This window comes from Cannabis sativa, chromosome 3, assembly GCF_029168945.1.
Source record: "Cannabis sativa cultivar Pink pepper isolate KNU-18-1 chromosome 3, ASM2916894v1, whole genome shotgun sequence".
In the NCBI taxonomy this organism is placed as follows: domain Eukaryota; kingdom Viridiplantae; phylum Streptophyta; class Magnoliopsida; order Rosales; family Cannabaceae; genus Cannabis; species Cannabis sativa.
The window spans coordinates 3,849,876-3,877,460 of NC_083603.1; the positions used below are offsets into that span (position 1 = coordinate 3,849,876).

The 27,585-nt window shown below is 28.5% G+C and overlaps 2 protein-coding genes across 2 annotated transcripts; one reads left to right on the forward strand and one right to left on the reverse strand.

Annotated features, from left to right (window-relative positions):
- Positions 1 to 360: 360 nt before the first annotated feature.
- Positions 361 to 17,963, reverse strand: LOC115711164 (beta-glucosidase 24-like). The gene is made up of 14 exons (XM_030639496.2): positions 17,804 to 17,963; positions 17,349 to 17,479; positions 17,124 to 17,193; positions 7,114 to 7,172; positions 5,681 to 5,756; positions 5,474 to 5,551; positions 4,891 to 4,978; positions 4,133 to 4,391; positions 3,656 to 3,771; positions 2,560 to 2,771; positions 2,407 to 2,441; positions 1,848 to 1,953; positions 1,361 to 1,469; positions 361 to 732 (listed from the first exon to the last, which is right to left on the reverse strand). Exons 1-14 carry the CDS (start codon positions 17,874 to 17,876, stop codon positions 561 to 563), a joined length of 1,584 nt encoding a protein of 527 aa, XP_030495356.2. The 5' UTR covers positions 17,877 to 17,963; the 3' UTR covers positions 361 to 560.
- A 3,699-nt stretch (positions 17,964 to 21,662) lies between these two features.
- Positions 21,663 to 26,982, forward strand: LOC115709903 (beta-glucosidase 44). The gene is made up of 11 exons (XM_030638156.2): positions 21,663 to 22,120; positions 22,227 to 22,285; positions 23,823 to 23,898; positions 24,004 to 24,075; positions 24,472 to 24,559; positions 25,035 to 25,287; positions 25,370 to 25,485; positions 25,892 to 26,109; positions 26,210 to 26,241; positions 26,329 to 26,431; positions 26,535 to 26,982. The coding sequence occupies exons 1-11, from the start codon at positions 21,865 to 21,867 to the stop codon at positions 26,804 to 26,806; spliced, it is 1,545 nt and encodes a 514-aa protein (XP_030494016.1). The 5' UTR covers positions 21,663 to 21,864; the 3' UTR covers positions 26,807 to 26,982.
- Positions 26,983 to 27,585: the final 603 nt, after the last annotated feature.

Sequence of the window (27,585 nt, forward strand, 5' to 3'; positions counted from 1 at the left end):
TGTTGTGTTGTATTTTATTGTATAGTATTATTTAATATAATATTATGTTTGATATTGACTTGTATTAATAGGTTGTTTAAAATTATACTATTTTTACCATAATCCCACCCTTCGTTGACTTTGAACCTCGACTCGAATCTCGAGCTCGATTTGGACCTTGACCCTAGACTGACCCTGACCCTAGCTCGGACTCCAAACTTGACCCAGACCCTGACTTCGACTTCGTACCCTAATACCTTTGCTAACAATAAATTGATGATAATAGTTAAAATTATTGTTTTTATTTTTGAAGTGACTTTATTTAATAAACATAACACTTAATTATGATTTGAACCCATAAATAAGAATGGTTATCACAAAAAATCAACAACTTAATTTTGTCAAAATAGTGTAATATGTTTCTTAAATTGAGCAAACAACATTTGTAAACAATAACCTAGAGAAAATATATATAATAAAGAGTTGTAGATTAGTCGAATGAGACATCATAAAAATTCAACAGAAGATCTTTTTCTATCTTAAAATTCGACTGAAGATCTTTTTCATATAGTACATAATTTTTAATGTCCATTCAAAAACCTATTGAACCATTTAGCAGACTCTTTAGGAATACGATTGAGATTGTTCTTGTAATCAATGTAGTACAACCCAAATCTTGGAAGAAAGCCTTCTCCCCATTCAAAATCATCAAATAATGACCAATAGAAGTATCCTTTCACATTCACTCCATACCTGTCAAATTTTAACAAAACAATAAAAAGAATATGAACACTTAGAGCATGTTTGTTATTGTTTTTTGTTTTCAAAAAAAATTGTTTTTAGAAATGAGAACAAAAAATAGTTTTTGAAGTTTTTAAAAACAAGTCATGTTTGGTTAGTATTTTTTAAAAACAATACTGACTAAAAGTGAATTGGTTTTTAAAACAGAAAACAACATTTTGTTGTTTTCAAAATTCTTGTTTTTTGTAATTTTGTTTTCTGAAAATTGTTTTCAAAAAATAAGGCCAAACAAGTCAAATTGTTTTCAAAAAACAATTTTTTATTTTTAAAAACAAAAAACAGTTTTTTAGTTATGATGCCAAACATGCACTTAGTTATTTAGAAATTTTGCCACCTGAACTATGATTTATGTATTATTGTGCCCTTAAAATTTTAGTTTGTTAAAAATATGATAAACTAGGTACTCTTATGACATACTACTTTTCTCATTTTTTTTTTAACTTTTTTCTAATATTTTCCCATAAAAAAAAAAAAAATTATATTTTTGTAAACTTATATTTTAAAAGTCTAAAAATAAAAATTTCCCATTTAAGAATATAAGTCAATAAGGGATAGAAATATTATTCATTTGAAGACTTACTGCATTGCTTGATGGATCTTATATAAATGGCGAAGAGTGTTTATGATTCGATGTGGATCATTCAATGCTACTTCAAGTGGTTTGTTAGGATCATTTACTTCTGTAATGCCTGCAATTTCAAAAATATTAACATTAATGAAATAGCTATTATGTGTGCTTGTGACCTAATTTTTGATCGGTTTAGTTCGAGAAATAGACATTCTACCTTCGCAGCTAAAATTGGATGAAAGTGATGAACTATTAACAAAACATGGATTTAGACGATTTTATCGCCAAAAAATGAGTTTAGAAAGTTAATTGCTAGTGAGGTGAAACTTCTGAAAGTTTTACTGTAGTTTACTGTAAAATAAAACATTATTAAAAATTATAATTTTTTTAATGATAACATGGTCCTATAGTGTGTTTTGGAAGTTTTTTTTTATCTAAAGTAATGATTATACACAAATATAACACACACTTTTGTGAAATTAATCTATATTAACATTACCATTCTCAGTTATAATGATTTTAGGATTTTGGTACTTGTCTTTCATGAAACACAGAAGTTTTCTCAATCCTTCCGGATAAATGAAGATGAATGTACTTCCTTTGGCCTGCAATATGAAGTTTAAATCATACAAAAAAAAAAAAAAAATTCAAAACAGAAACTTCTTCAAATCACAAAAAAAAAAAAAAATATATGTCGAAGTGCATTTTAAGGTGTCCAACCCAACATCACAAGTGGGCATTATATCGCTATCAAACTGGCCCTAGACTAAGGCGAGCTAAGCATGCACCTAAGGTCCATCCAATCTAGGGGTTTGGATAATTTTTAGTTTTATTTTTTTTTTTAAATATATATGAATATTTAAAAAAATACCATCTATTCTTTTAATAAGAGCCCAAAAAACTTTATTTTTTCTAAGACCCAATAAACTCAAGACCGACCCTGATCGCTATTAGTGTAATACAAGAAACTATTAATCATTTATAAAACATTAACTCTTATGTTATTAAACACCTTAAAATGCTTAATAAGAATACTCAATTACAAATCTTTTACTTACCTTAGGACCAATGAGACTTCCATTAATTTTATGGCCTGCAAAGATCATTCAATTACAATTAGACCATTTCATACAAAGTTTCAATAATCACTTTACCAAAAAAAGTAATTAAAGCACTAAAAAAAAGGTAAAAGAAAAAGGTTAATTAATTACTTTCTTCTGTGGCTAAAGCATCTGTAGTAAAGCGACTTGGGAAGCTTGGTGGTTTACTTTTGGCAAATCTTGATGTGTAATAATTTATGCCAATGAAATCAAAAGATCCTTGCACCAATTTCTTTTGTTTCAATGTGAATTTTGGTAATCTATTCTTTACCTTCCTAATCATGCTCTTTGGATAATGACCATACACTAATGGTTCCATAAACCTACAAAAACAAAGTATACACATCTCTACATTTAGTAATATTATTACCATGACAAAAATAAAAAAAATAAAAAAAATTGAGGTTTTGAATATTGTTTACTTGTTCGGTTTGAGTCTATTGTTAAATTTAACTCGCGATTTCGAAAAAAAGATCGAAAAAAAGAAAAATTCTAAAATAACTTCAGACGGGCAGAAGTGTCGCCTGAGATGAAGCGCTACTTCACTGCACTTATGTTATTTGTTGAGGAATAACAGAAATGAAAAAGCGAGACCTGACTACTTTTTTAGTCAAATTTTAGCATAAACTCTTACATTTCTCAATTTTGCTCCCAATAAATTGTTAAAAAAGCTAATTTATTTTAGGGTTATTTGTGTTGAAACTCCTTTATATTTTTGATTTTTTACACTTAACCCTCTTATCTCTTTCTTTTTTATAGCAAAACCCTTTATGTTTACTATTCTTTACAAATTTGAGGTGTCAGCTGGATTTCACTGTTAAATAACAACTGAATTATTACTGTATTGACTATAAAATTTTAATTATACATATACAGGTGTACACAGTGGTCATCTAATTATTATTTAACGGTAATATTTAACTGACACCTCAATTTTTTTTAAAAAAATAAATTTAAAGACATTTTGTCATAAAAATAAAATAAAAAAATTAAGTGTATAAAAATTAAAATATAAAAAAAACCATGTCATCAATTACTCTTTATTTTATCAATTTGTGAAAAGTTTGTGTTAATATTGTTAAAAAAAGTTAGTATAAGAAGGACAAAATAGAATATGAGAAGTATAGATAGTAGATACTAATAATGTCTACATTTTGTGTATATAACTAAATAAAACACATATTTATATTGGTGTGAAATTACTAACCATCCTACTTGGAAATCCATGAGTCTTTTAGTTGCAGCAATGTCATCCCTTGTTTCTGAGTAAGGCTCAAAATATTTACCAACAAGAGTAATTCCAATTTCTCCTCCTTGTGTTTTCTACAATTCATTATTTTTTACAAAAATAAAAAACTAGTTAAAATTCATGAAAAAAAAAAAAGATATAACATACACACTACTTTTTTACATACATGTAAAAATGAGTAAATAATCTAAAAATACTTATTTTGTTCAATAAAAGTATTGTTTGATTTATCAGATGATGACTAATAATGACACTAAAATAGTACAAAATATGATTTTATTACGAAAAATAAATTTATTCAGAGATTTAAGTGTAATATTTAAAATTATGAATTTTGACATAAAAAAGTAACTTAATAGTTTAAATGCAACCTTTCAAACTACTTATTGATAAGATTTTTTAGTAACATATTATACGAGAAAGTTCGAGTCTAACCTGGAACTTTCTTCGGTAGAGCTTAACAGCGGTTGCATGAGCGAGAAGCATATTGTGTGTGACAATGTATGGTTCGGTGGTAGAATTACCTTCGGTGCAAGGACCTGCCAAAAATGGAAATGAACATCTGCCTGGTGCTGCCACTCCCAAATCATATCCCATTTGAGCAACTATCAATGGCTCATTGATTGTTACCCAATTCTTCACTCTATCTCCAAATCTTGTGAAACAAAGTTCACTATAATCTTTGAAATCTTTTCTGTTAAGATTTTAAGAAAATTTCAGAATATGTAAATAAGTAAATAAACATGAGTATTACTATAGTTACATATTGATGGTGCAATTTTACTAAGAGTACTATCATGTTTGTACTACCTATCGGTAGATCATATTTATGTTTTGAGTATTTAAAGAAATTATAATTTATCATTTTATATGACATTTTACATTATAGTTGTAATAGATTTTCCATCAATTTTTGAAAAATAATTAAATAAATTATGTCAACAAAAACAAAGTTCAAAATAATACAAATTGCACTCTTATAAGAAAAATAAATACGCGTGCAACTGAAAAATTTGAATATTATTTTTAACATAATTAATTATTTTAAATGTTTTGAAAATAGGTAAATTTTCTGTTATAATTATAACGTATACAATTATGTATATAGATAAAAAGTTTGAGTTATAATTTCTACTAAAAGATGTTAAAAAATTAATTTTCATCTATATTAGTGTATATATAGCTTTGCTTACACCATTGATCGGCTCAAAAATCCTCCATACTTCTCTTGTAGAGCTTGTGGAGAATCAAAGTGCAAAAGGGTCACATAGGGCTTGATACCTAATTATATACCAAAGAGAATATATATTATTGAATTATTTTAAGTACACAATTACTTATTATTAGTAAATAATTTTATCTTATTTCTCAATTGAAGAGTAATAATCTTTTTAAAAATTACAATGAGATATTAATAAAATATAAATATCACTATAATAAAATTAAAATATTCCATTACATGTTTCAAAAAATTGACTAATTAAAAAATAAGTGCTATATTAAATATTTTGGTGATATAATTGTCAAAAAAAATTGTGGTGTAATTGAAAATATTTTTTTATTATTTCTTAAATATTTGATTAGAATATTTAGGTTATTAATTTATCAACATAATATATGTTTACTCATATTTTTTTAGAAATTATAATTGTACTTCTTATGGTTTTTTTTTTTTAATTTTTTATTTAATTATTTAAAACTCTTATTAATTTTCTAATGAATTAATACACCAATAAATGAAATATGTAGAACATAAAATGTATTGGTTATTCTTACCTCTTTTGACTAATTCATTGATGAGATTATTGTAGTGACTAATACCAGCTTCATTCACTCCACCACTTAGTGACCCATCTAAAAAAAGAATCATATTTTCAACCACAAATTAATTACTACATCACAAATAAATCAAGAAAAATTAATTTTATCAAATAAAAAAGATGCCAATTAAATTATAAATAATAAAAAGAATAATAATCTTACTAGGTAGAATCCTTGTCCATGCAACAGAGAATCTATAAGACTTTACTCCAAGCTTGCTTATGGCCTCTATATCACTCTACAAGATCACATTTTTCAATAAATAAAGTATATAAATGATATCAATAAAATATTTACTTTAAATTAATTAAAATATATAATAGTACAATAAAATACTTAAAGTACTAAGAAAAGTCTTTGGTTAATATAATTTAAATTTGATCCACCTCTTTCTCACATTTTAACATATCATTACTTTAAATTAACTAATTATGTTAACTCCAATTGATCCAAATCGAATAATTAATGATATCTATCAACTAATCAATCTAATCATTTTATGGGACCGCTACTTTATATTGACTCCCACATTAGTATGACATTGTCCACTTTAGTTTAAGTCCTCACAAGTTTATTTTTGGCTACCTTCCCAAAAGACCTCATACTAATGGACTAGGTGGAATACTTATATCCAAGACAACTCTTGCCTATTCTTCCAATGTGAGACTTGGATTGATACTCCAATAATCATCCCCTCAAACCAAGGACCACATACATGACTTTCCCTCCAGCAAAACTACTTTATGTCGCCGTTATCACCAACGGAACTCGCCGCCTGACCATTACCTTTATCAGGAAGACTTTCGATACAAGTTCTATCACCGATCTCCATCTTGCACCGTTGTAATCATCAACAAGACTCGCCACCTGACTACCTAAATATTAAGTAGACTTTCGATACAAGACACTATATAGATCTTCAATTGCGAGGTCATCACATTGAGGACTTCTCTCACAAATCGTAAATGTAGCCCACTATCTCAACTCCCAAACTTTTAGCTCTGATACCACTTGCTGGGCTCTATTATTTCACCTTGTCGGGTTGTTACCTCACCTTGAATCCCATATTAGTATGATATTATCCACTTTGGACCTAAGCCCTCACGATTTATTTTTGGGCATTTTCCTATAAAGCCTCATACTAATAGAGTAGGTGGAACACTTATATCCAAGACAACTCTTGCTTATTCTTCCGATGTGAGACTTGGGTTGATACTTGATACCCCCAACAATAACTAACAATAGTAGGGTTATTACTTTGTCTCTCAGTAACGACATCTATATTTTCGGTATTTTGAGAAACTATAACATATTTTCTTTTATATCAGATCTAAATTTTTGTTATAGTGTACACATTCCATCTGTTTTTAGAAAATTTCTAATAATTTATGATACTGAAAAATAAAATTTTAAATAGTTATTACACACATATATATTTTTTTAAAAAAATATTGCAATTGGATGTTTAAATTGTATCATACTAAATTATTTCAAAAATTTCAAATAGATAAAATATCTATTATAACTATAATTTACACAATAATATATAAAGAAAAATAATACTCCTACTATAAATTTTTCCATAATATACTTACCATAAATCGTTTATATGAATCAATTGCCGTAGTCATATTTGAGCGATCCGCAATTTTTACTGCACATACAAAAAAAAATCAATTCGTAATGAAATAACATATAAATAATGCATTATACTAATAATTAATAATGTCATTTAAAAAAAATAATAATCACACCTTATTATGTGAATTTTAAGGGTCTTAATCATAATAGAATATCAAAATATTTTTTAATTTTGTAACATTATTATTTTTCTAACAACAAATAAATAATAGATACAAGAAAATGATGTTAGACTTTTATTTGGGCTTACATTAAATTTTATTGGTTTTATTAAAACTTGGGTTGATTGGATAGTTCTTTGCTGTATTAGCCCATGTTGTTGGTGATCAATTGTTAATGGGCTTAGCATCTGTGAGTAAAGTCTAGGTGAAGCAGAAGTGTGGGCTTTTCTAGTTGACTGAAGCCTTTGATGAGCAGGCCCAGCCCAACTAGGGTTTTGTAGCTAAGTCCCCTCCCTAACTCTATAAATACATATTGTCTCATCACAATTGTATACCTTTTGATAATCAGAGAAAATAAACTGCTTCTGATTTAGAGATCTAGGGAGGAAGACTTAGTTGATAGTATTGCACTATCGAATTGGAGTAACTGCTGTGGATCAATCAGAGATAATTGCTATGGATCAATCAGGTACACATACCTAATTATTATATCTTATTATTGTGTTCTATGTTATATACAAATAGATCTTGGGTTAATTGTTAATTTATATAACATGTGGTATCAGATTGCCTATTGTATATGATTTAGAACCTATAATTAGTATAATTAATTTGTATATATTAATTATCCATAATTTCATATTAATTTCGTTATTATTTTATGTGTAATTTTTTGTTTATAAATCTTAAAACTTTAGGGATTTTATTGATCGTTAAATTCTCTTTCAATTGATATATTATATGTTTGAATTCATAGTCTATATTAAGAGAATTTTAATTTTAAAGTTTTAGGGTTTATATGATTATAATGTGAAATTATAATTGTGTATTTTGATTTTATGGTTTTTAATCTAAAATTGATTATAGATATCTCATTATTAATTGTTTATGAATGTTCTTAAATGATTAATTTTGTATTGTAATTAAGTTTGATATTCCAAATCAATTTTTTTTTATGTTCTTTATTTTTGGATAACTTTTCTTTAGATCTATTGTTTTTTAGCAATTAATAGCCGAAATTAGACACTTAGATTGATTAGAAATCGATTCCCGAACAAAACCCATCAAGAATCGCGTGTTTTCGTCGATTTTTTGGCCGGAAAACGGGACAGACCCGACTGGGGCCGAACCGGGTCGTCTGACCCGAATTGCAGAACCGGCTGGAGGAAGAAGACCCAGCCCAGCCGCGAAGCCCACTCGCGCAGGTGGCGCGTGGGGGCGCGTGCGGCCACGTGGAGCATCGTTTTTCGACGTTTTTTTTTTCAGCGTTATTAGAATTTAATTTCTGATTTTTCTATGATTTTTAATTAATTTTTTGACTCCGTTTAATAATTATTATTATTTTAATGATAATTATGTAGTTAAAAAATTATTAAAAATATTTTTTGATAATTTTTCGAAATTTGTCAATCATAGAAAATTTTTTGAGTTTCTTCTCGTCCCATATGACATAGTCACTCTCTTGTTTCGTTTATCTTGACTATGTAATCTCTACCAATATTCTTTATTTCACATTTTTCCATTAATTGTTGTTCTAAAGTTATAAAACTTGATTATTTGATATAAAAATAATGTGTTATGGTGGACACTTTATTTTTTTTATTATCAATATAATAAAAGCAATTATATATCTCTTTTGGAAATTTGGTTGAAAATTATTAATTTTCAATGATTGTTTTATCACCAAATTTCACATGTTGAAGAAAATATTATATTTTGGTTGACTATATGTGTAATTACTTGCCCAAAGGTAGTATTTACATATATTAGTTCACATTCCATGAAGTGAGTTAATATTAAATGTATATATTTTAATTATTTGCCCAAAGGTAATAATTTAAATATATAAATTTATTATTATTTTTTGCTTGAATTAATACATATTTTTAAGAAATTTATTTGCCCAAAGGTAATAAAATTCTTAAATGATTTGTATTTTTTCTTTGTTGTTAACTTCATGAAGGTAAATCATGTGTGTGTTATATTCTCACCCCAAAGGGGAGTTTATAATGACCAGTTGATTCTACAATATTTTCTAATACATTGCTCATATTGCTTATTCAAGTTTTAATTTTTGAATTTTTTCAGTCTCCTTTTCTGTGAACAACAATAATGCTTCCATCCATATTTTGAATGCTTCCAACTACAAGACATGGAAACGAGATGTGGAATTTACTTTAGGCATAATGGATATGGACTTGTGCCTACGAGAAGAAAAACCTGCTGAACTTACTGACTCCAGTACAGCTGCCGAGAGAACTCATCATGCACAATGGGAAAAGTCAAGTCGTCTCAGTCTTCTTACTATGAAAAGATCCATTCCTGAACATCTATTGAGTGGTTTGCCAGACACTACAAATGCCAAAGAGTTTTTCAATGCTGTAGAAAAATTATACGACACTGGTGAAAACGCTGAAGCTGGACATCTTATGGATGAAATGACAACCATTAAGTATGATGAATTAAAAGGAGTGCGAGATTTTATTCTGAAATTGGTGAATGTTCAGTCCAAGTTGAAAGATCATAATATTCCTCTTCTTGACTCTTTCATTATTCATCGAGCTCTTCATGCTCTTCCTGCCTCTTTCAGCCTAATCAAGACAGCCTACAACACTTACAATCAAACATGGACTATCAGCGACCTAATTTCTCAGTGTGTAGCTGAAGAAAGCAAGCTTAAAAGGGAGAAGAATGAATCTGCTAACTATGTTTCTCACCTCAAGCCCAACAAAGAAAAAGGAAAATTCAAGAATAAAAATGATGGTGCTACTAAACAATGGTAATGGTAAGGAGCATAAGAATAAACAAGAATAACAATGGAAAGTCCAAATACTCTAATGTGAAGTGTTACTTTTGTGAAAAATTGGGGCATCGGAGAACGGACTGTCACAAATTTAAGACTTGGTTAGAAAAGAAGCAAGCACAATCAGGTAATCCATTGGCATGTGTTTGTTTTGAATCTAATCTAGTTGATGTTCCTATTGATTCTTGGTGGTTAGACAGTGGTGCTACTGTTCATGTTTCTGCTTCCTTACAGGGGCTAAAGGATCTCAGGAAGCCAAGTGAGAGGGAGTCCAAGCTTAAAGTGGGCAATGATATTGGAGTTGACGTTATCTATGTTGGAACATTTATTCTTGAATTACAGTCTCGTGATAAGATTATTCTGAACAATACTTTTTATGTTCCTACTTTTAAAAGGAATTTAGTTTCGCTTCCGCTTTTGGTTAAACAAGGATATTCTTTTCATTTTGCAAATGATAATGTTGACATTATGATTGACTCTCGAATTATTGGAAATTGCTTTTATTCTGATGGTCTTTACAAGTTGTCATTGGCTCCTTTAGATTCCTCTTTTAATGTTGTGAATACTGTGGGTAAAAGACCTCATATTAAGGAAACATCCTTATTGTTATGGCACAAAAGATTGGGTCATATTTCCAGAGAAAGGGTTGATCGTTTAATTAAATCTGAAATACTTCCTCCTCTTGATGCTTCTGATTGGGATACTTGTGTTGATTGTACTCGTGGAAAATTAACTAAAACAAGAAAGAAGACTGCAAATCGCAGTCAATCTTTATTGGAAATTATCCACACAGACATCAGTGGTCCTTATTCCACCACGTTGTGCAGAAATAAGTATTTTATCACTTTTATTGATGATTTTTCTCGTTATGGATTCACCTATTTAATTAAAGAAAAATCTGACGCCCTTGATAAACTCAAAATTTTTCGAAAGGAGGTTGAGAAACAATTAGGAAGAGTCATCAAAGTTGTTCATTCTGATCGTGGAGGAGAATATTATGGTCGTTATACAGAATCTGGACAACACATGGGGCTTTTTGCAGAGTACTTACAAGAAAATGGTATAGTTGCTCAATACACTATGCCCGGTTCACTCGAGCAAAATGGCGTTGCCGAAAGGAGAAATCGCACTCTCATGGATATGGTTAGAAGTATGATGAGTAGAACAAATCTTCCAGAGTTTTTATGGGGTGAAGCACTTATGACTGCAACTTATATTTTAAATCGTGTTCCCAGTAAATCTGTTCCCAAGACCCCTTTTGAGTTATGGACTGGGCGGAAGCCTAGTCTAAATCATCTTCGAGTATGGGGTTGTCCAGCTGAAGTAAAGATTTATGATCCTAATTTGAAAAAGTTAGATCCGAGAACAAATCGCTGTTATTTCATTGGTTATCCAATGCGCTCAAAAGGCTATCGCTTTTACTGTCCCACTCGTGGTACACGAATTGTTGAATCTCAGACTGCTAAATTTCTGGAATTTGATGTTGCTGAAAAAATTCCTTCAACATCTCTTGAAATGGGGGAGTCATCTAAAGGAATTTATATTCCTATGTCATTTTCAAGAGATGATAATAGTAGTCTCCATCCTACTCCAGTTGGTAATGCTCCCATTGTTGATGAATATATTGTTCCCGATATCGAAGATGATGAAGGTCCTATTATTGATGAAGGGCCTATTAATGATGAAGCTCCTATTGTTAATGAGAATCCTGTTATTGAAGAAATTCCAGTTGTGGAAGATGTTATTCAAAACAATGATCAACAAAGAGAAGTTATTCCATAAGTACCTCCTCTAAGAAGATCTCAGAGACAAAAGAAGTCAACAAAGTGTCACGATAATTTTGTTTATCTTGGAGAAGGAGAATATGATATTGATCATTTTGTGGATCCTGTCACTTTTAGTGAAGCACTTAATAGTCCACAATCTTCAAAATGGTTAGCAGCTACGGATGATGAGATCGACTCCATGAAGAAAAATGGTGTATGGGAGCTAGTTTTATTACCTGATGGTTTCAAACCAATAGGTTGTAAGTGGATTTTAAAGGCTAAAAGGGATAAAAAGGGACAGATTGAAAGGTTTAAAGCGCGTTTAGTGGCTAAAGGCTTTACTCAAAGAGAAGGTATTGATTACACTGAAACTTTCTCACCTGTTTCCACTAAAGATTCATTCAGAATTATTATGGCCTTAGTTGCGCATTTTGATTTAGAATTGTATCAAATGGATGTTAAAACTGCTTTTCTGAATGGAGAATTGAATGAGGAAGTCTATATGTCTCAACCTGAAGGCTACAAGGAGAAAGGAAAAGAACACTTAGTTTGCAAGTTGAAACGATCCATTTATGGTCTCAAACAGGCATCTCGCCAGTGGTACTTGAAGTTTGACAAGGTTGTGACATCGTTTGGTTTCGTAGAGAACAAGTTTGATCAGTGTATTTATATGAAGATCAGTGGGAGTCGTTATATTTTTCTTGTTCTTTACGTAGATGACATTTTACTTGCCAGCAGTGATTTGTCACTACTAAATGAGACCAAAAATTTTCTGTCTTCCAAATTTTGATATGAAAGATCTTGGAGAGGCATCCTATGTTTTGGGGATTGAGATCCATCGTGACAGGAATCGAAAAGTTCTTGGCTTATCTCAAGAAGCTTACATTAATCGTGTGCTCAAAAGGTTCAACATGGATTTATGTAAAGCCGGTTCTGTTCCTATTCTGAAAGGGGACAAGTTCACTAAGCAGCAATGTCCTAAGAACGACTTGGAAAGAGGAGCAATGAAGAACATCCCTTATGCAAGTGTAATAGGGAGTTTGATGTATGCTCAGGTTTGCACTCGACCTGACATAGCTTTCGTAGTAAATGTTCTTGGGAGATATTTATCTGATCCTGGCCTTGATCATTGGGTTGCAGCCAAGAAAGTTTTGAGATATTTGCAAAGAACGAAGAGTTTTATGCTTGTGTATAAGCATGTTGACAATCTTCGAGTTGTTGGTTATTCAGATTCGGATTTTGGTGGTTGTGTAGATGATTTAAAGTCAACTTCTCGGCTATATTTTCACCTTGGCAGGTCTTTGCTATTTCTTGGAAGAGTATCAAACAGTACTTTGATCACGTCATCTACTATGTATGCCGAGTTTGTTGCATGTTATGGGGCATCTTTGCAAGCTTTGTGGTGAAGAATTTTATTTCGGAGATACGAGTGGTTGATTCTATTTCCACACCTATGCTAATCTATTGTGATAATGATGCTGCTGTTTTCTTTTCAAAGAATAACAAGATTAGTAGTGCTTCTAAACATATGGAAATAAAGTATCTCACTGTCAGAGATTTGGTCAAGAAAGGAGACATTGTTATTGAAAATTGCAAGACCGAGTCGATGTTAGCTGATCCTCTAACCAAAGGGTTAAGTGCCGTCTTTGTTTAATAAACATGTTGTTAATATGGGCATTTTAGAATCTTTTGATCTTTTGGGTTAGTGGGAGTTTTGTTTTCTGTTTGTTTTTAGAAATTATTATTTATAATTTTCTGAATAAAGTTATGAACTACATTTTATGTTTCAATATTTTTTATTATTGAATGGATATGTTTTCAATTATGTTTTGTTATATTCTCGAGAATGATTGAATTGAAAGCATGTGGTTCATATTGTTGTGATCATTGTCTTTTAAATCTATTTGCTTATTGACAATGATATGTTGTTGGCTTAATTATTTAAGCAAGTTTAGTGACACTTACTTATTTTAAGTGGTGTATGTTTAATTTCACTGGCTTATTTATTAAGCATCACGGTATCAGTGAAATTGAGGACTGATAAGGATATTATGTTATTTTAAATTGATCACATGTTGAACATAATTCCTTACCACACTACTAGACTTATTGACCATGTCGATTTAATACTTTGGTATTTGTGATTATGAATGTCTTTTGTTGAGCTAAAAACAATATGACTGTCATAGTTCATTATCAAAGGTTAAATTGGACCGGTATGTTGAGATGCTATCAGAGAACTATCAGTTTTTTTAAAGTGGCCACAAATGTTTTCCTGTTGTTCAACCCATGAGTCGTTTTCAAACAAAATTATTTTGATATATAATATATATGTATTAAAATCAATGTAGCCCAAGTGGGAGAATGTTAGACTTTTATTTGGGCTTACATTAAATTTTATTGGTTTTATTAAAACTTGGGTTGATTGGATAGTTCTTTGCTGTATTAGCCCATGTTGTTGGTGATCAATTGTTAATGGGCTTAGCATCTGTGAGTAAAGTCTAGGTGAAGCAGAAGTGTGAGCTTTTCTAGTTGACTGAAGCCTTTGATGAGCAGGCCCAGCCCAACTAGGGTTTTGTAGCTAAGTCCCCTCCCTAACTCTATAAATACATATTGTCTCATCACAATTGTATACCTTTTGATAATCAGAGAAAATAAAGCGCTTCGATTTAGAGATCTAGGGAGGAAGACTTAGTTGATAGTATTGCACTATCGAATTGGAGTAACTGCTGTGGATCAATCAGAGATAATTGCTATGGATCAATCAGGTACACATACCTAATTATTATATCTTATTATTGTGTTCTATGTTATATACAAATAGATCTTGGGTTAATTGTTAATTTATATAACAAATGATGCATCTAGTTATGATTAAAATATAGGGTAAATGGTGACAAAACCCCCTAAATTTTCATTTTGATTTCACTTAACCTTCAAAACTCAAATTTGGGCAGTAAAACCCCCAAAACTAGAAAACTATTAGCAATTTACCCTTTCTGTCAATTTTAGGTGTTAAGTGTCATGCTGGATTGTCCATGTGTTAATCATATGCAACAAATTGTCAAAGAATTTGACTAAATTTTATTGAAGAACCAGAAGATTCTTCTCATTGTTAATTTATAAGGCTCAAAAGAAGAATGTGCATATATTTGCACATAGAAAATATTTAAATTATATTTCTTTAACAATCTTGAGCCATTGTTAGATTTTTATTACATAATTGCTTATCGATGTAATAAGATTATATGATCATACATTTACAAAATGTGCAAATTTATGTATTTCTAATTATACATGTATGGCTTATTCTAAGAAATGAATTAAGTTCATAAGGATTGAACTTGAAACTGAAGTTTACTGAACCTGAAGTTCAATGTCATGCACTATCACATATAAAGGATTTTTTATTTATAATTTTTTTTTAATTTCAAATTAATTTTTTTAAATAATATTTTACGTGGACCAATAAAATTGTGCCACGTGTACACCATGTCCACGTAGATGTACACATAGATAATTCAGCATGGCACTTAACACCTAAAATGGACAGAAATGGTAAATTGCTAACAGTTTCCTAATTTTGGGGGTTTTACCGCCCAAATTTAGGTTTTGGGGGTTAAATGAAACCAAAATAAAAGTTTTGGGAGTTTTGCCGCCATTTACCCTAAAATATAATATAGGGATTACTCTAGTTTAGTTTATGCTATAAGACCCTCTCCAATGAGAGACATAAAAATTGAGCTATATTTGATACAAAAAATAGTTTTGTGATATTTTTACATTAATTTTTACTATGGTGCTTAATTGCATAAAAGAATTGCTAAAAGGCACCACTGTCCCTGGCACCCTCCTCAATGTCATATTATTATTGGTGAAATTAAGTATCGGGTTCTATATAACTTAAGAAAATAGCTTTAAGAGAATATCACTAATCAATCGTGGGACACCACCTGTAGAATGTATTGAGCACCGCTGGTGCCTAATAACAATGCTCATTGTATAATTGTAAATCTTGATGTAAAATTTAATATGTCATTTAATGCTCACTGAATAATTTATTAAAAAATATAAAGTAATAATAATAATAATACTAAGGAAAATTTAAAATTTAATAATATAATGCAAGTGCAAAAGAACATGTTAACTAAAATTTAATAATAAAATATTAAAATTAGCATAATGATAAATATAAAAGCATAATATTTATTGTGATGCGAGTTTTACATCTTGTTTTTGTTATGTGACATATTTGCATCACAATTTGACACACAATTAGGGTCGTCTCTAGGCATAGGCAGGCTAGGCCCGCGCCTAGGACCCAAATAAAAAAAATATCTTTAATTTTAAAAAATATACATATTTTTAAATTTTTTTTTTAAAAAATATCATTTATTTTTATAGTAAGGGGCTCAATTTTTTTTCTTTTTTTTGCCTACGACTCATTTCAACTCAGGGCCGACTCTGCACACAATTAGAGTAATTTTTTTAACAAAGTGAACTATATTTTATATTGGGTTAATTTCACAAATGCAAAAAAACAACAAAAATACGGTTTCACGGAATTTTAAACATTTTTACGATTTTTTTTATTTTATTTACATAAAATACGGTCTTTTTATGTTGAATTTTTGTTCATTTGTTGTTAATTTTTTGTTATATGTTTGTTATTTTTTGTTGTTTTTTTGTTGTTATTTTGATGTTATTTTCATGTTACTTTTATGTTTTTTTCTTGTTAATTTTATGTTGTTTTCGTGTTATTTTTTGAAAAACCGTAAAAATGTAAAACAACATTCTTTGAACGTAAAAATGTAAATATTTTACAAAAAATGGTGCCTTATGTAATTATTCCTTTTATATTTACATCACTTATTTATATTTTTATTTGAGATGCTCTAACTCTCTAGGAAATAATATTTATAAAATTACTATATATAGGCAAAAAAGTATTATTTTGAAACAATTTACCATATAAAATGTATTAAAGTAGTATTAATAAAAAAATAATGGATTTATTTTAAATTTTTATACTTTAAAGTAATTTTTTTTTTTTATATTTTTATAGAAATTCACATAGAAACTAACTAAATCGTAACTCAAATCCACATAACAACAACATAAAAACTCCAGAACAACCCAAACCATATGAAAAAAATTGAAAAAATGGTATATGGTAAAAACAATAAAATACTAAAATTAATAGTTTAAATCCTATATATATAGTAAAAATTCACCTGGATTTGTCTTAACAAAATTGTCCCAAATGCTTTCTCCTCTTCCTTCAGCATTTACAGATCCTTCAATCTGAACCCCATTTGTAATAAAGCAAAAAGATTTATATAAATATATATATATATATAAATTTATATATAGCAAATGTCTAGAAAAATAAAAATTAAAAAATATATATTTTTTTAATTTTCATTACAAATATGATAGATATAATTATTTTTACATACCTGTGCAGCTGCAGTAGCAACCCCAAAAACAAAATCACTTGGAAAATCAGACTTTTTAATCATTAATTCTTCAGGTTTTGATGCATTTTTCAAATGCACATTCAAATCAAAACTGTAATTTTCTCCATACACTGCATGCAATTATACATTTTAATTTTTAATCAAAAACAATAAAAATTCACCAAAATTAAAATTAAAAGAAAAATACAAATTGAATAAAATAAAATTGTTCATATTAATTAAGTCAATGGGTTCTGTAATTTTTTATTTTTATTTTTTAAACTCATTTATCTTAATTCAAGTAAAAATATTTAGGGGTGTATGATATTTCAAAGCATGTTAAAATTTATTTTTTTTTTTTATAAAAAAATCATTAATCATAAAATCATAATTTTTTTAACACACTAAAGTAATAAATATAAATAAATAATGATTAAAAATAAAATAAACCAAACCTTTATTCTCCAAGAAAAAACAACAAGCAAGCAAAGTAATTGCAATTCTTGACAAATTTTTTAATGATCTCATCTTTAATTTTTTTGATTAATTATTACAATTAATCTGATGATCCTTAAAATATTACGAGGATCATCAGATTCAAAATTATTTTGTTTTGTAAAAAAGGCAACAGGCTATATAGTACTTAATATTAATTTATTTGTTTTTTTAATAATTTTTTTTTTTAATTTGATGGTTGGTAATATATATGCTATAATTAGAGTTAAATATACCCTAATTAAGAGACAAGACTTAATTTTTCTATTTTGGGTGTTTGTAAATATATTTTATTTTGTTTTCATGAGGAATGTACAATTGTCTTCTAACTAATATTTGACTCTTTTTTCTTTGTTCTTTTTTTTTTTTTTTGAAATAAAACTTTTATTTGACTTAAGTGCAATATTTTTCAATTTTTTTTCTCAATTTAACCAAAAATAGGGTTTACACCATTTTTTGTTATGTATTTCAGATGAGTAATTAATTTAAACTCTATACTTTAGAAAAAAAAATATATTTTGGACATTGTAATTTACAAAAAAATTATAATCGAGGGTCAAATTATTTTGAAATATGATCTTAATACACTATATTAAAAAGACATTGATACAATTTTACATCGTCTCATTTATGGTACTGTGACACTTGTGTAGTATAATATCGTCATTGATACAATTTAATATCAAGTCTTACTTATTTTACTTTAATAAAAATTATAAAAAACAATTAACTATTTATAAAGTACTACCTTATAGTGGTGTTGGACACCTTAGTAATCTGTAGCAATGCTTTAAAAAATAAGAGCATTGCTATGAGGTACTCATGATGTCTAGCACCACAATAAAGTATCGTCCTATAATTAGTTATCGACTTTCTATAATATTTATTAAAGTAAAATAAGCAGGACTCACTATCATCAATGACAATATTATACCTTATAAGAGTGTTAAGCATCATGAGTGCCATAACCTTTCTAAATAAAATAATAGAATATTTTACTGTTAAACTCTCTCAATTATCACTCCACTTGCAGTTAACTCTCTAAGCTGGAACTTTAACAGTAAAACCTTCCAAACTACTAATCTGTTAATAAATTTAGGGTGTCATCTATTTTTCACAGGAATGACAATTATACGTACCCGCGGGTATGGGTTTAAATATTCATAATCGAGTCGAAAACAGGGCAGGAGCAGGACAATAGATACCCGCCCCGAACCTACCTCGATATGATATATGTATATATTTAAGTTTTAAAATCATAACTACTACAATTAAAATAACTTCATGCTTTAGGCTTTTTATTGATTATACTCTATTTTTTTTTTACTATACACACTATTCCACTTAAGTTTATTGTTACTTAGTTTTTATGATTATTTTTTTTTTTAATTCTCTTTGAGACATCATTTTTTTTCTTTCAAAAATATATATGTAATGGGTACCCGATGAGAATCCTTCCCCGTCGGGTAATCTCCGCCCCGCCCCCGCTTTAATTTAAATGGGTATTAGGGCGGGTATGGGGGTGAATTTAGGAAGCGGGTATCGGGGTGGGGGAGCAATCCCCGCACCCGCCCTGTACCATTTACATCCCTAATTTTTTCACATTTAACTTCTAATATACTTATGTGTACACCCTTATACACGTAGTGCGTTTAAAATATAAAAAATATTTTATAATATTTAAATTATTTTAAATTTTATAATATTTTTTAATTTTAAAATAAATTTTGAAAATAATCTTTAAATAATAATATTAGGTGATGTTTGGTTTGGTGGAATGTAATAGTAATGGTAATAGTAATAGTAATGTAATTGAATAATAATAGTAATGAGAATTGATTAAGATGTTTGGTTTGTAATTGGAATAAATGATAAATTGACAAAATTATCCCTTACTTTAATTTTTATATTTAAATTAAAAAAAAAGGTATTAGAATTATTTTAGTTTTACTTTATTTGGTCTTTTGTAATGTAATCCTCATTACATAGTTTTTTTCTAATGTAATGGGGATTCCCTTGTATAATGTAATTATGATTACAATGTAATCTCATTACATCATTTTTAAAAGTAAAGCAAACATTGTAATGGATAATTTAATTCCATTACGATTCCTATTACAACAAACCAAACATGCCATTAGATGTATTAATATAAATATACAACATATATAAGAATATACCCATAAACAATTTATTGTGATAGTTAACCAAATGACGTCTTAAAATTTAAGATTATTTACACTACATACTGAAATTTTTATTTTTTTTACTTTTTTTTATTGTGGAACGAATTTTTTTTCAAAAATACTGTGTAAGTTTTATACTGTGTACTGTGTTAACTTTTCACTGTAGTTCTACGATTATTTTTTAGTTGTTTTGTTTTGTGTTCTACTGTTATTTTATAAAAATAATAGTATTTATTTAAAAAAATTCGTGTAACAGTATTTTTATAAAAATGAACTCAAATTTTAATATTTTTGTAAGTTTAAAATTTATTACCAATTCAATAATGAGATTATTTCACAAAAACATAAAAATAACAAAAAAAAATTATAAAAATACAGTTTTACAGAATTTTAAATATTTTTACGATTTTTTGATTTTATTTACAGAAAATACGGTCTTTTTATGTTGTAATTTTGTTAATTTGTTGTTAATTTTTTGTTATCTGTATGTTATTTCGATGTTACTTTTATGTAGTTTTTTTGTTGATTTTATATTATTTTCGTGTTATTTTCTGAAAAATCGTAAAAATATAAAAAAATATTCTTTACACGTAAAAATATAAATATTTTACAAAAAAAAAATAATACTTTATGTAATTATTTCTTTCAACAATTTAGAAAGTATTAGACCCAAATACCCAAAATAATAAGGGAAATTTGATTTTTTATGCTTACATTTGGTTAAAAAATTTTTTCTAAACAAATAATAACTAATATTTGTAAAATATGACAATTTTTATGATATCCCTAAAATACCCCTATTTACATCACCCCATTTACACCATCGGACCACCCATCGGGCTACCCATCGGACCATCCATCGGGCCACCCCATCGGGCCACCCCATCGGGCCACCATCGGACCACCCATCGGGCCACCTATCGGACCCATCGGACTACCATCGGACCAAATCTGCTACCAATTTTTTTTTTTTTTTATGTTTTTGTGCATACAAAAGTAGCATCAGGTGACCATCGGACCACCATCGGACCCCATCGGACTACCAATTTTTTTTTTTTTTATGTTTTTGCACTAAAAAAAAGTATGGAAAATTTGAGAGGGGTATTTTTGGATTTTAGATAAAGTGGTCATATATTTTCAAGGGAAATTTTATTTACACCCCAAAATTTTTTAAATACACCCCATTTTAATAATTTTTATTTTATATAAAATTTATATCTTTAATTTTACTAAGTATTTTTAACTTTTTTCTTTCAATTTATATTCTTAAAAAATATACCTATCAAACAAAATTAAATTACATTTAAAAAATTATGACAAAAAAATTAAAAATAAAAAATTATATGAAATTTTCTTAGAAAAAAATAAAAAAATATATACATGAGTTAGAAAAAATTATAAAAATAAAATCAAAATAAGTATTGAAATTAACATAAAATAATGTGAGGAAAAAATTTTAAAAAAATATTAAGAGTAATTTTTAAAAATTATTTAAGTTTATATTTTTTTTAATATTGAGGTGTATTTATAATTTTATGGGGTGCAAATATAACTCCCCTATTTTCAATGATGATATGTATTAGTTTAGAAATAAAATATTAGGTATATGTAAGTATAGAAAATCAAATTTCCCAATAATAATATAATATAGGACACTTTTTTGGGTGTATATTATAAAACAAAAAGCTAGTCTCGAAACATGTCACAACAACTACTTTACATATAAAGACAAAACATACACTACACACTCACTCCATTTTTGTTTTCTCTCTCTCTCTCTCTCTCTCGATTCTTTCTTCTTTCTTTCTTCTTCATCTTCATTTTCCCATGTTTAAATGTTTTTCAAAATGTGGAGAATAATCCCAAACCCAGCACTAGTAGTACTAACAATAGTACTAGTACTGCTCTTGATCCAGTGCGACGCGAGTGCAGCGGAGCTCAGTGAAGAAGAGAGGACTATTGGGCTTAGTAGGGCCCATTTTCCGAAGAGCTTCGTGTTCGGTACGGCCACCTCCGCTTACCAGGTCGAGGGTATGGCCCATAAAGACGGTCGTGGGCCCAGCATTTGGGATGTTTTTGCTAATACTCCTGGTTAGTTAGTCTTATTAATTATTATTATTCAAAATTAAATTAATTTCTCATTTATTATTATATATTTTTTATTATTTTTAAATATATAAATAAATTGAATTTACAGGGATTATTGCTAATAATGGGTCGGCAGATGTTACAGTAGACCAATATCACCATTATAAAGTAAGTTTTATTTTTCTTCTATCTTCCTTAATATTTTAGATAAATAAGAAAAAAAAAATAATGTAGAGCAAAACTAAAGGAAATAATTAATTTTGTAAATGAGTGACTATGGAGAAATCTAATGTATTTAAGTTTAAAAATAAGGCTATTATTGATTTTTTAAAGACTAATTTAGGTATAAACAGTTAAATTTAATTCTAAATAAATATTTAAAATTTATTTTTTAAAATTTAAAAATAAGGCTATTAGAAAATTATTCCAAATATTATTTTTTTTAAAATTTACGATTTGAGTTTCTAAAGTGGTTGCAGAGCTAGTTGCAATAAGAATTTCTATACGATTTTTTGTTGCGATTTAAGTTGCAACGGTAGTTGCAATAGGAATTTCTATATAGAATTTCGTAAAAATACAAAAAAAAAAAATATATATTTAGAAGTATAAAAATGAAAAATTTTCTACTTTTTATTAGTATATTTAAATAAATTTTTAAATAAAAATAAAAATTTAATAATCCGAAACAACTAAGAATTGCCATGGACGTAAATAGGTAGACAAGTTTCGCGTTAATTTTGATTTAAATGACTTTTTAATTCAAAAATTAAAAATATTTTTTTATAGGGTTAATTTTAACAAGTTTTTTTCTTACCCTTACACTCGTTAATATTCTATTACATCTCATTCGACACATCTCGAAAAATCATGAAATTTCTCAGGAAAAAATCATGACCGTTGACTTGTCTATTCGACTCCTAGAGTGGAAATGTAGTTTTCTAAAACTTAACATATATGTACCTAGAAGTTTTAGAAATATAACTTAGATTTTATTATGGTAAAAAATTAAATTTAAATACTAAAAATTAAACTTAAATATTTATACCGTAAATTATTATTATTTTTAAATAATACCTAATATAATATATATTAAAAAATATTATTGATGTAGAACTTTGGTTCAAGTGACAGACAAATGACAATCACTTATTTAAAAATGGAGTTGAAGAGATTTGGAAATGATATTATTAATACATTTTATATTGAATTATTTATATAGAATAGCAGCCACCTCTAAATTGTCGGTGGAATAATATAACATTTCTCTTATTTTCAAAATAATAATACAAAAGCTATAAAAAAAAGAAAATACAAAAATATTTTTCCATTACCACATTGCTAATAAGTGGCATCTTGTTAATGATTTTTTATAATAAATATGAAATTAAAATATGTGCTACTCAGATGCTTAATTATACTAAATTATACCGATAACAGTACTTTTTATCATTAATTTCATCATTTTTACATATAGCTTCGCTAACTATTTCGCTAAATAAAATAAACTCTTGTGCTTAATCAATATCGTTAGATATCGAGGACAAGCTCAATGCTTGAGAAGAAGTATCTCAAAAATATTAATAAATTTATAACATCTAACTCATTCATCGCCAATTCATTTTGATTTAGAAGCTGTCAACAAAAATCATGTAATTTTGAGTTTCGAAATTGTATTGAGAATCGATATCTTATTTTATTTTTTCAGGAAGATATTGACATCATGAAAAAGCTAAACTTCGATGCGTATCGGTTTTCAATTTCTTGGTCTAGAATTTTCCCAGGTAAAAAGAGAAAAGAAAAAGTAACATAACACATCATGTTGATATGTTAGTCTTTTAATTTGTTAAATTCAATAAACTTTTTATGTTTCATATTCAAAAATGCAGAAGGAACTGGAAAAGTAAATTGGAAAGGAGTTGCCTATTACAATAGATTGATCAACTATATGCTTAAAAGAGGTAATTTCTTTGGTTGGTTCACTTTGATTTTTTATAAACAATTGGAGAAATGATATTTTTTTTTTATGCATTTCAGTTTAGTTTTGATAATTCTTTGTAAAATGTCTAAAAATTTTCGACTACCTGTCTAGAGTGTTGGAGACCATTTTCTAAATAATTATCGAAATTAGGTCAAAGTGCGAAATGACTTCGAAAATTGTTTTGCGCTTTGGCCTAGTTTTCATAATTTTTCGTAAAATGGTTTGTGTCTGAAAATTTAACAAGCTGTCTAAACATTACAACCAACTATCTACAAAATTCGACATGTCTAGTCTATAATGTCAGATGTTATTTTGTAAAAATTATCGAAATGGACCTAAGATTATTAGTATTAAAATAATGTGCATTGTTCTACAGGGATTACTCCATATGCAAATCTTTATCATTATGATCTTCCTGAAGCATTGGAGAAAAAGTATTCGGGATTGCTTAGCGAACAAGTCGTGTAAGTACCATAACGAAAATAACGGTTTCGTTTTGAAAATTTTAAGCCTTTTGCTTATGTTCAAGATAAGTAAAAGTTTTAACTTATTTATTCTGTTTGGACAATCGTGTTAGGCAATAACTTCTCTTAATGTCTTTTATGCAAACACTTAAAAAAGTACTTTTTTAATTCTAAAAACTAATTGTAGCTAAAAAATTTTAGCCAAACAGAGGCCAGACTCGACCCTGGGCTAAGGCGAGCTAGACCCGTGCCTAAAACCTACTCAAATTCAGGACCCAAAATTTTTATGTAGTATACTTTTTTGCATTAAATAAGTAGTATTTTTGTAAAATTTTGTGAAAAGAGACTCAATAATACTCACACTTTACTTTAGATATAACACGCAAAATTTCTTGGGTCCATTATTACTCAAGGTCGGCCCTGACAGAGCCTATATATCTCCTAGTGCCTTAACTTGTTTTACTTGATTTTGCAGAAAAGATTTTGCCGATTATGCAGACTTTTGTTTCAAGACATTTGGAGACAGAGTAAAGAATTGGATGACATTCAACGAGCCTCGAGTTGTGGCTGCGCTTGGGTACGATAATGGGCTTCATGCTCCGGGAAGGTGCTCGAAAGCATATGGAAATTGTAGAATTGGGAACTCAGCAACAGAGCCTTACATTGCAGCTCACAATATGATCTTATCTCATGCTGCTGCAGTTCATAGATACCGCAAAAAGTACCAAGTAAGATAACCGATTCCCTTCGTGTAAAAGGGAACATTTTCTTTTTGTTCGGCTTAACTTATAAAATATTTTGCTTTGTTAGAAAAAACAAAGGGGAAAGATTGGGATCTTGTTGGATTTTGTTTGGTATGAGCCTCTTACGAGATCAAAGGCGGATAACTATGCAGCGCAAAGAGCCCGAGACTTTCATGTGGGATGGTAAGAAAATCATCTTTGGCGAAATAGCCTTCTCGTTTTAGTAATTTTGCCTTGTCAAAATCAATTGGTAAAACCGATTCTAACTAACTTAACCAATAGTTAGTTGAGGTTGTTAGTCTTTTGAAGGATTAACTTTCTGGCGATGAGAAAAATAGTTTATGCTTCTTATATATGGTATTATATTTCTACACATTATCAATGTAGGACTCTCTAACAGGTCTTTCAGATACTCTTGACGCCTTGTTTAGTTCCAAATAAAGACTATTTCGCAAAAAATTACCAAAAGAACAAAATTTCCCAGTGACATGATCTATTTTCACTACTAATTACTCTTTTTCTAACCGATAAATAACATGCATAGTTCCAATTGGACAATTTTATTCAAATCGTATCGAATATTCATCAGGTTCATTCATCCGATCGTGTACGGTGAGTATCCAAGATCGATGCAAGGAATAGTAGGCAAAAGGCTACCCAAATTCACAAAAGAACAGGTTAAAATGGTGAAGGGCTCAATTGATTTTGTTGGTATAAATCAATACACTACATTTTATGTAGCTAATTCACATAAACCAAAACCAAAGGTGTTGGGATACCAAAGGGATTGGAATGTAGACTTTGTTTGTAAGTTTCTTCCTTTTTTCTTTTTTAATTTTTCATTCATTCATATTTGTACACACTAAATAATATCACTATTTGCTTAATTATTCTTTAAACATTGCAGATGAAAAGAATGGAGTTCCTATAGGGCCTAGAGTAAGTTTCCTCAATCCCATAACACATTGGTTTTTTGATAGGAAAACATATTATAAATTATGTTCTCTTACTTAGTGAAATTTTCAGGCTAATTCCTATTGGCTCTACCAAGTACCATGGGGTTTGTACAAATGTTTAACTTACATAAAAGAACATTATGGAAATCCAACTGTGATCCTATCCGAAAATGGTAATAATATTCAGATGACTTTCTGCTCACCCCATGATATCAAATATATTCTATTATAATTCGAAAAATTTGTAGTGACTTTTGCTCGGGTTGAAATTCTCAGGCATGGATGATCCGGGCAATGTGACACTGGCTCGGGGATTACATGACACAACGAGAATCAAATTCTATGAAAGCTACTTGACTCAACTGAAGAAGGCGGTCGATGAAGGAGCTAATGTGGTCGGCTACTTTGCATGGTCATTGCTTGACAATTTCGAGTGGAGATTAGGTTACACTTCGAGGTTCGGGATTGTCTATGTTGATTTTCATACCCTCAAGAGGTATCCAAAGATGTCTGCTTATTGGTTCCAAAAACTTCTCAAAAGAAATTAGTAGTCATACTTGACACTATCTGAATTTCAATTAGACTTTTCTCTTCTAATTTTCAGTTTTTAAGAGACTAGCAAATTTGCTAAAGAGACACTAATGAATAATTACTTTTTTATTTAGTTGGACAATTAGTGTTTGTGTTTTTATTTAGTTTAATAAATTATCTTCTTAATTTGGAATGAGAATGATTTTGAACGAGTTATTAGAGATTTTTGTTATAGTTGGTATTAATTGATTATATAATAATCTAGAAAGAAAGCAAAAGAAATTTATTAACTAAATGAAATGAGCATTATATGAATTTTGTATTTCCATGGTTTAGATTCAAACATAGAATAATATGACTAAAAAGTAACGCTATCCAAATGTTCAATATAAACATAAAATTCATCAAAATAAATAAATAAATAAATACAATTTTGGACCTTATATTTTATAAAAGTTACTAATTGGGTCTTCTGTTTTGATAATTAGGTTCTTACAAAAATATTAGATTTTAGGTAAAAGTTTATAATTTTACTGTCACACGAATTTTTTTTACAAAAATACTGTCTTTTTATAAAATAACTTAAAATAACAGTAAAACAGCAAAACAGAACAATTAAAAACAACAATAGAACAACGAAAAAACAATCGTGGAACAACAGTGAAAACTTAACACAGTACACAATATAAAACTTACTTAGTATTTTTGAAAAAAAAATACAGTAATTTTGAAAAAAATTCGACCCACAGTAAAAATCATTTTTTTTTTTTTGAAATTTTAATATGTGGTATAAAAA

Bases quoted from the DNA above. Each gene is read 5' to 3' on its own strand.
- LOC115711164 (XM_030639496.2), bottom strand. From the start codon at position 17,876: ATGAGATCATTAAAAAATTTGTCAAGAATTGCAATTACTTTGCTTGCT. The intron at 17,480-17,803 runs GTTTGGTTTATT...AATTGCATGCAG, and splicing joins TTTTTTCTTGGAGAATAAAG to TGTATGGAGAAAATTACAGT. The intron at 2,772-3,655 runs GTTAGTAATTTC...TTGTTTTTGTAG, and splicing joins ATGGATTTCCAAGTAGGATG to GTTTATGGAACCATTAGTGT.
- LOC115709903 (XM_030638156.2), top strand. From the start codon at position 21,865: ATGTTTTTCAAAATGTGGAGAATAATCCCAAACCCAGCACTAGTAGTA. The intron at 25,288-25,369 runs GTAAGATAACCG...TTGCTTTGTTAG, and splicing joins GATACCGCAAAAAGTACCAA to AAAAAACAAAGGGGAAAGAT. The intron at 26,110-26,209 runs GTAAGTTTCTTC...TAAACATTGCAG, and splicing joins TTGGAATGTAGACTTTGTTT to ATGAAAAGAATGGAGTTCCT.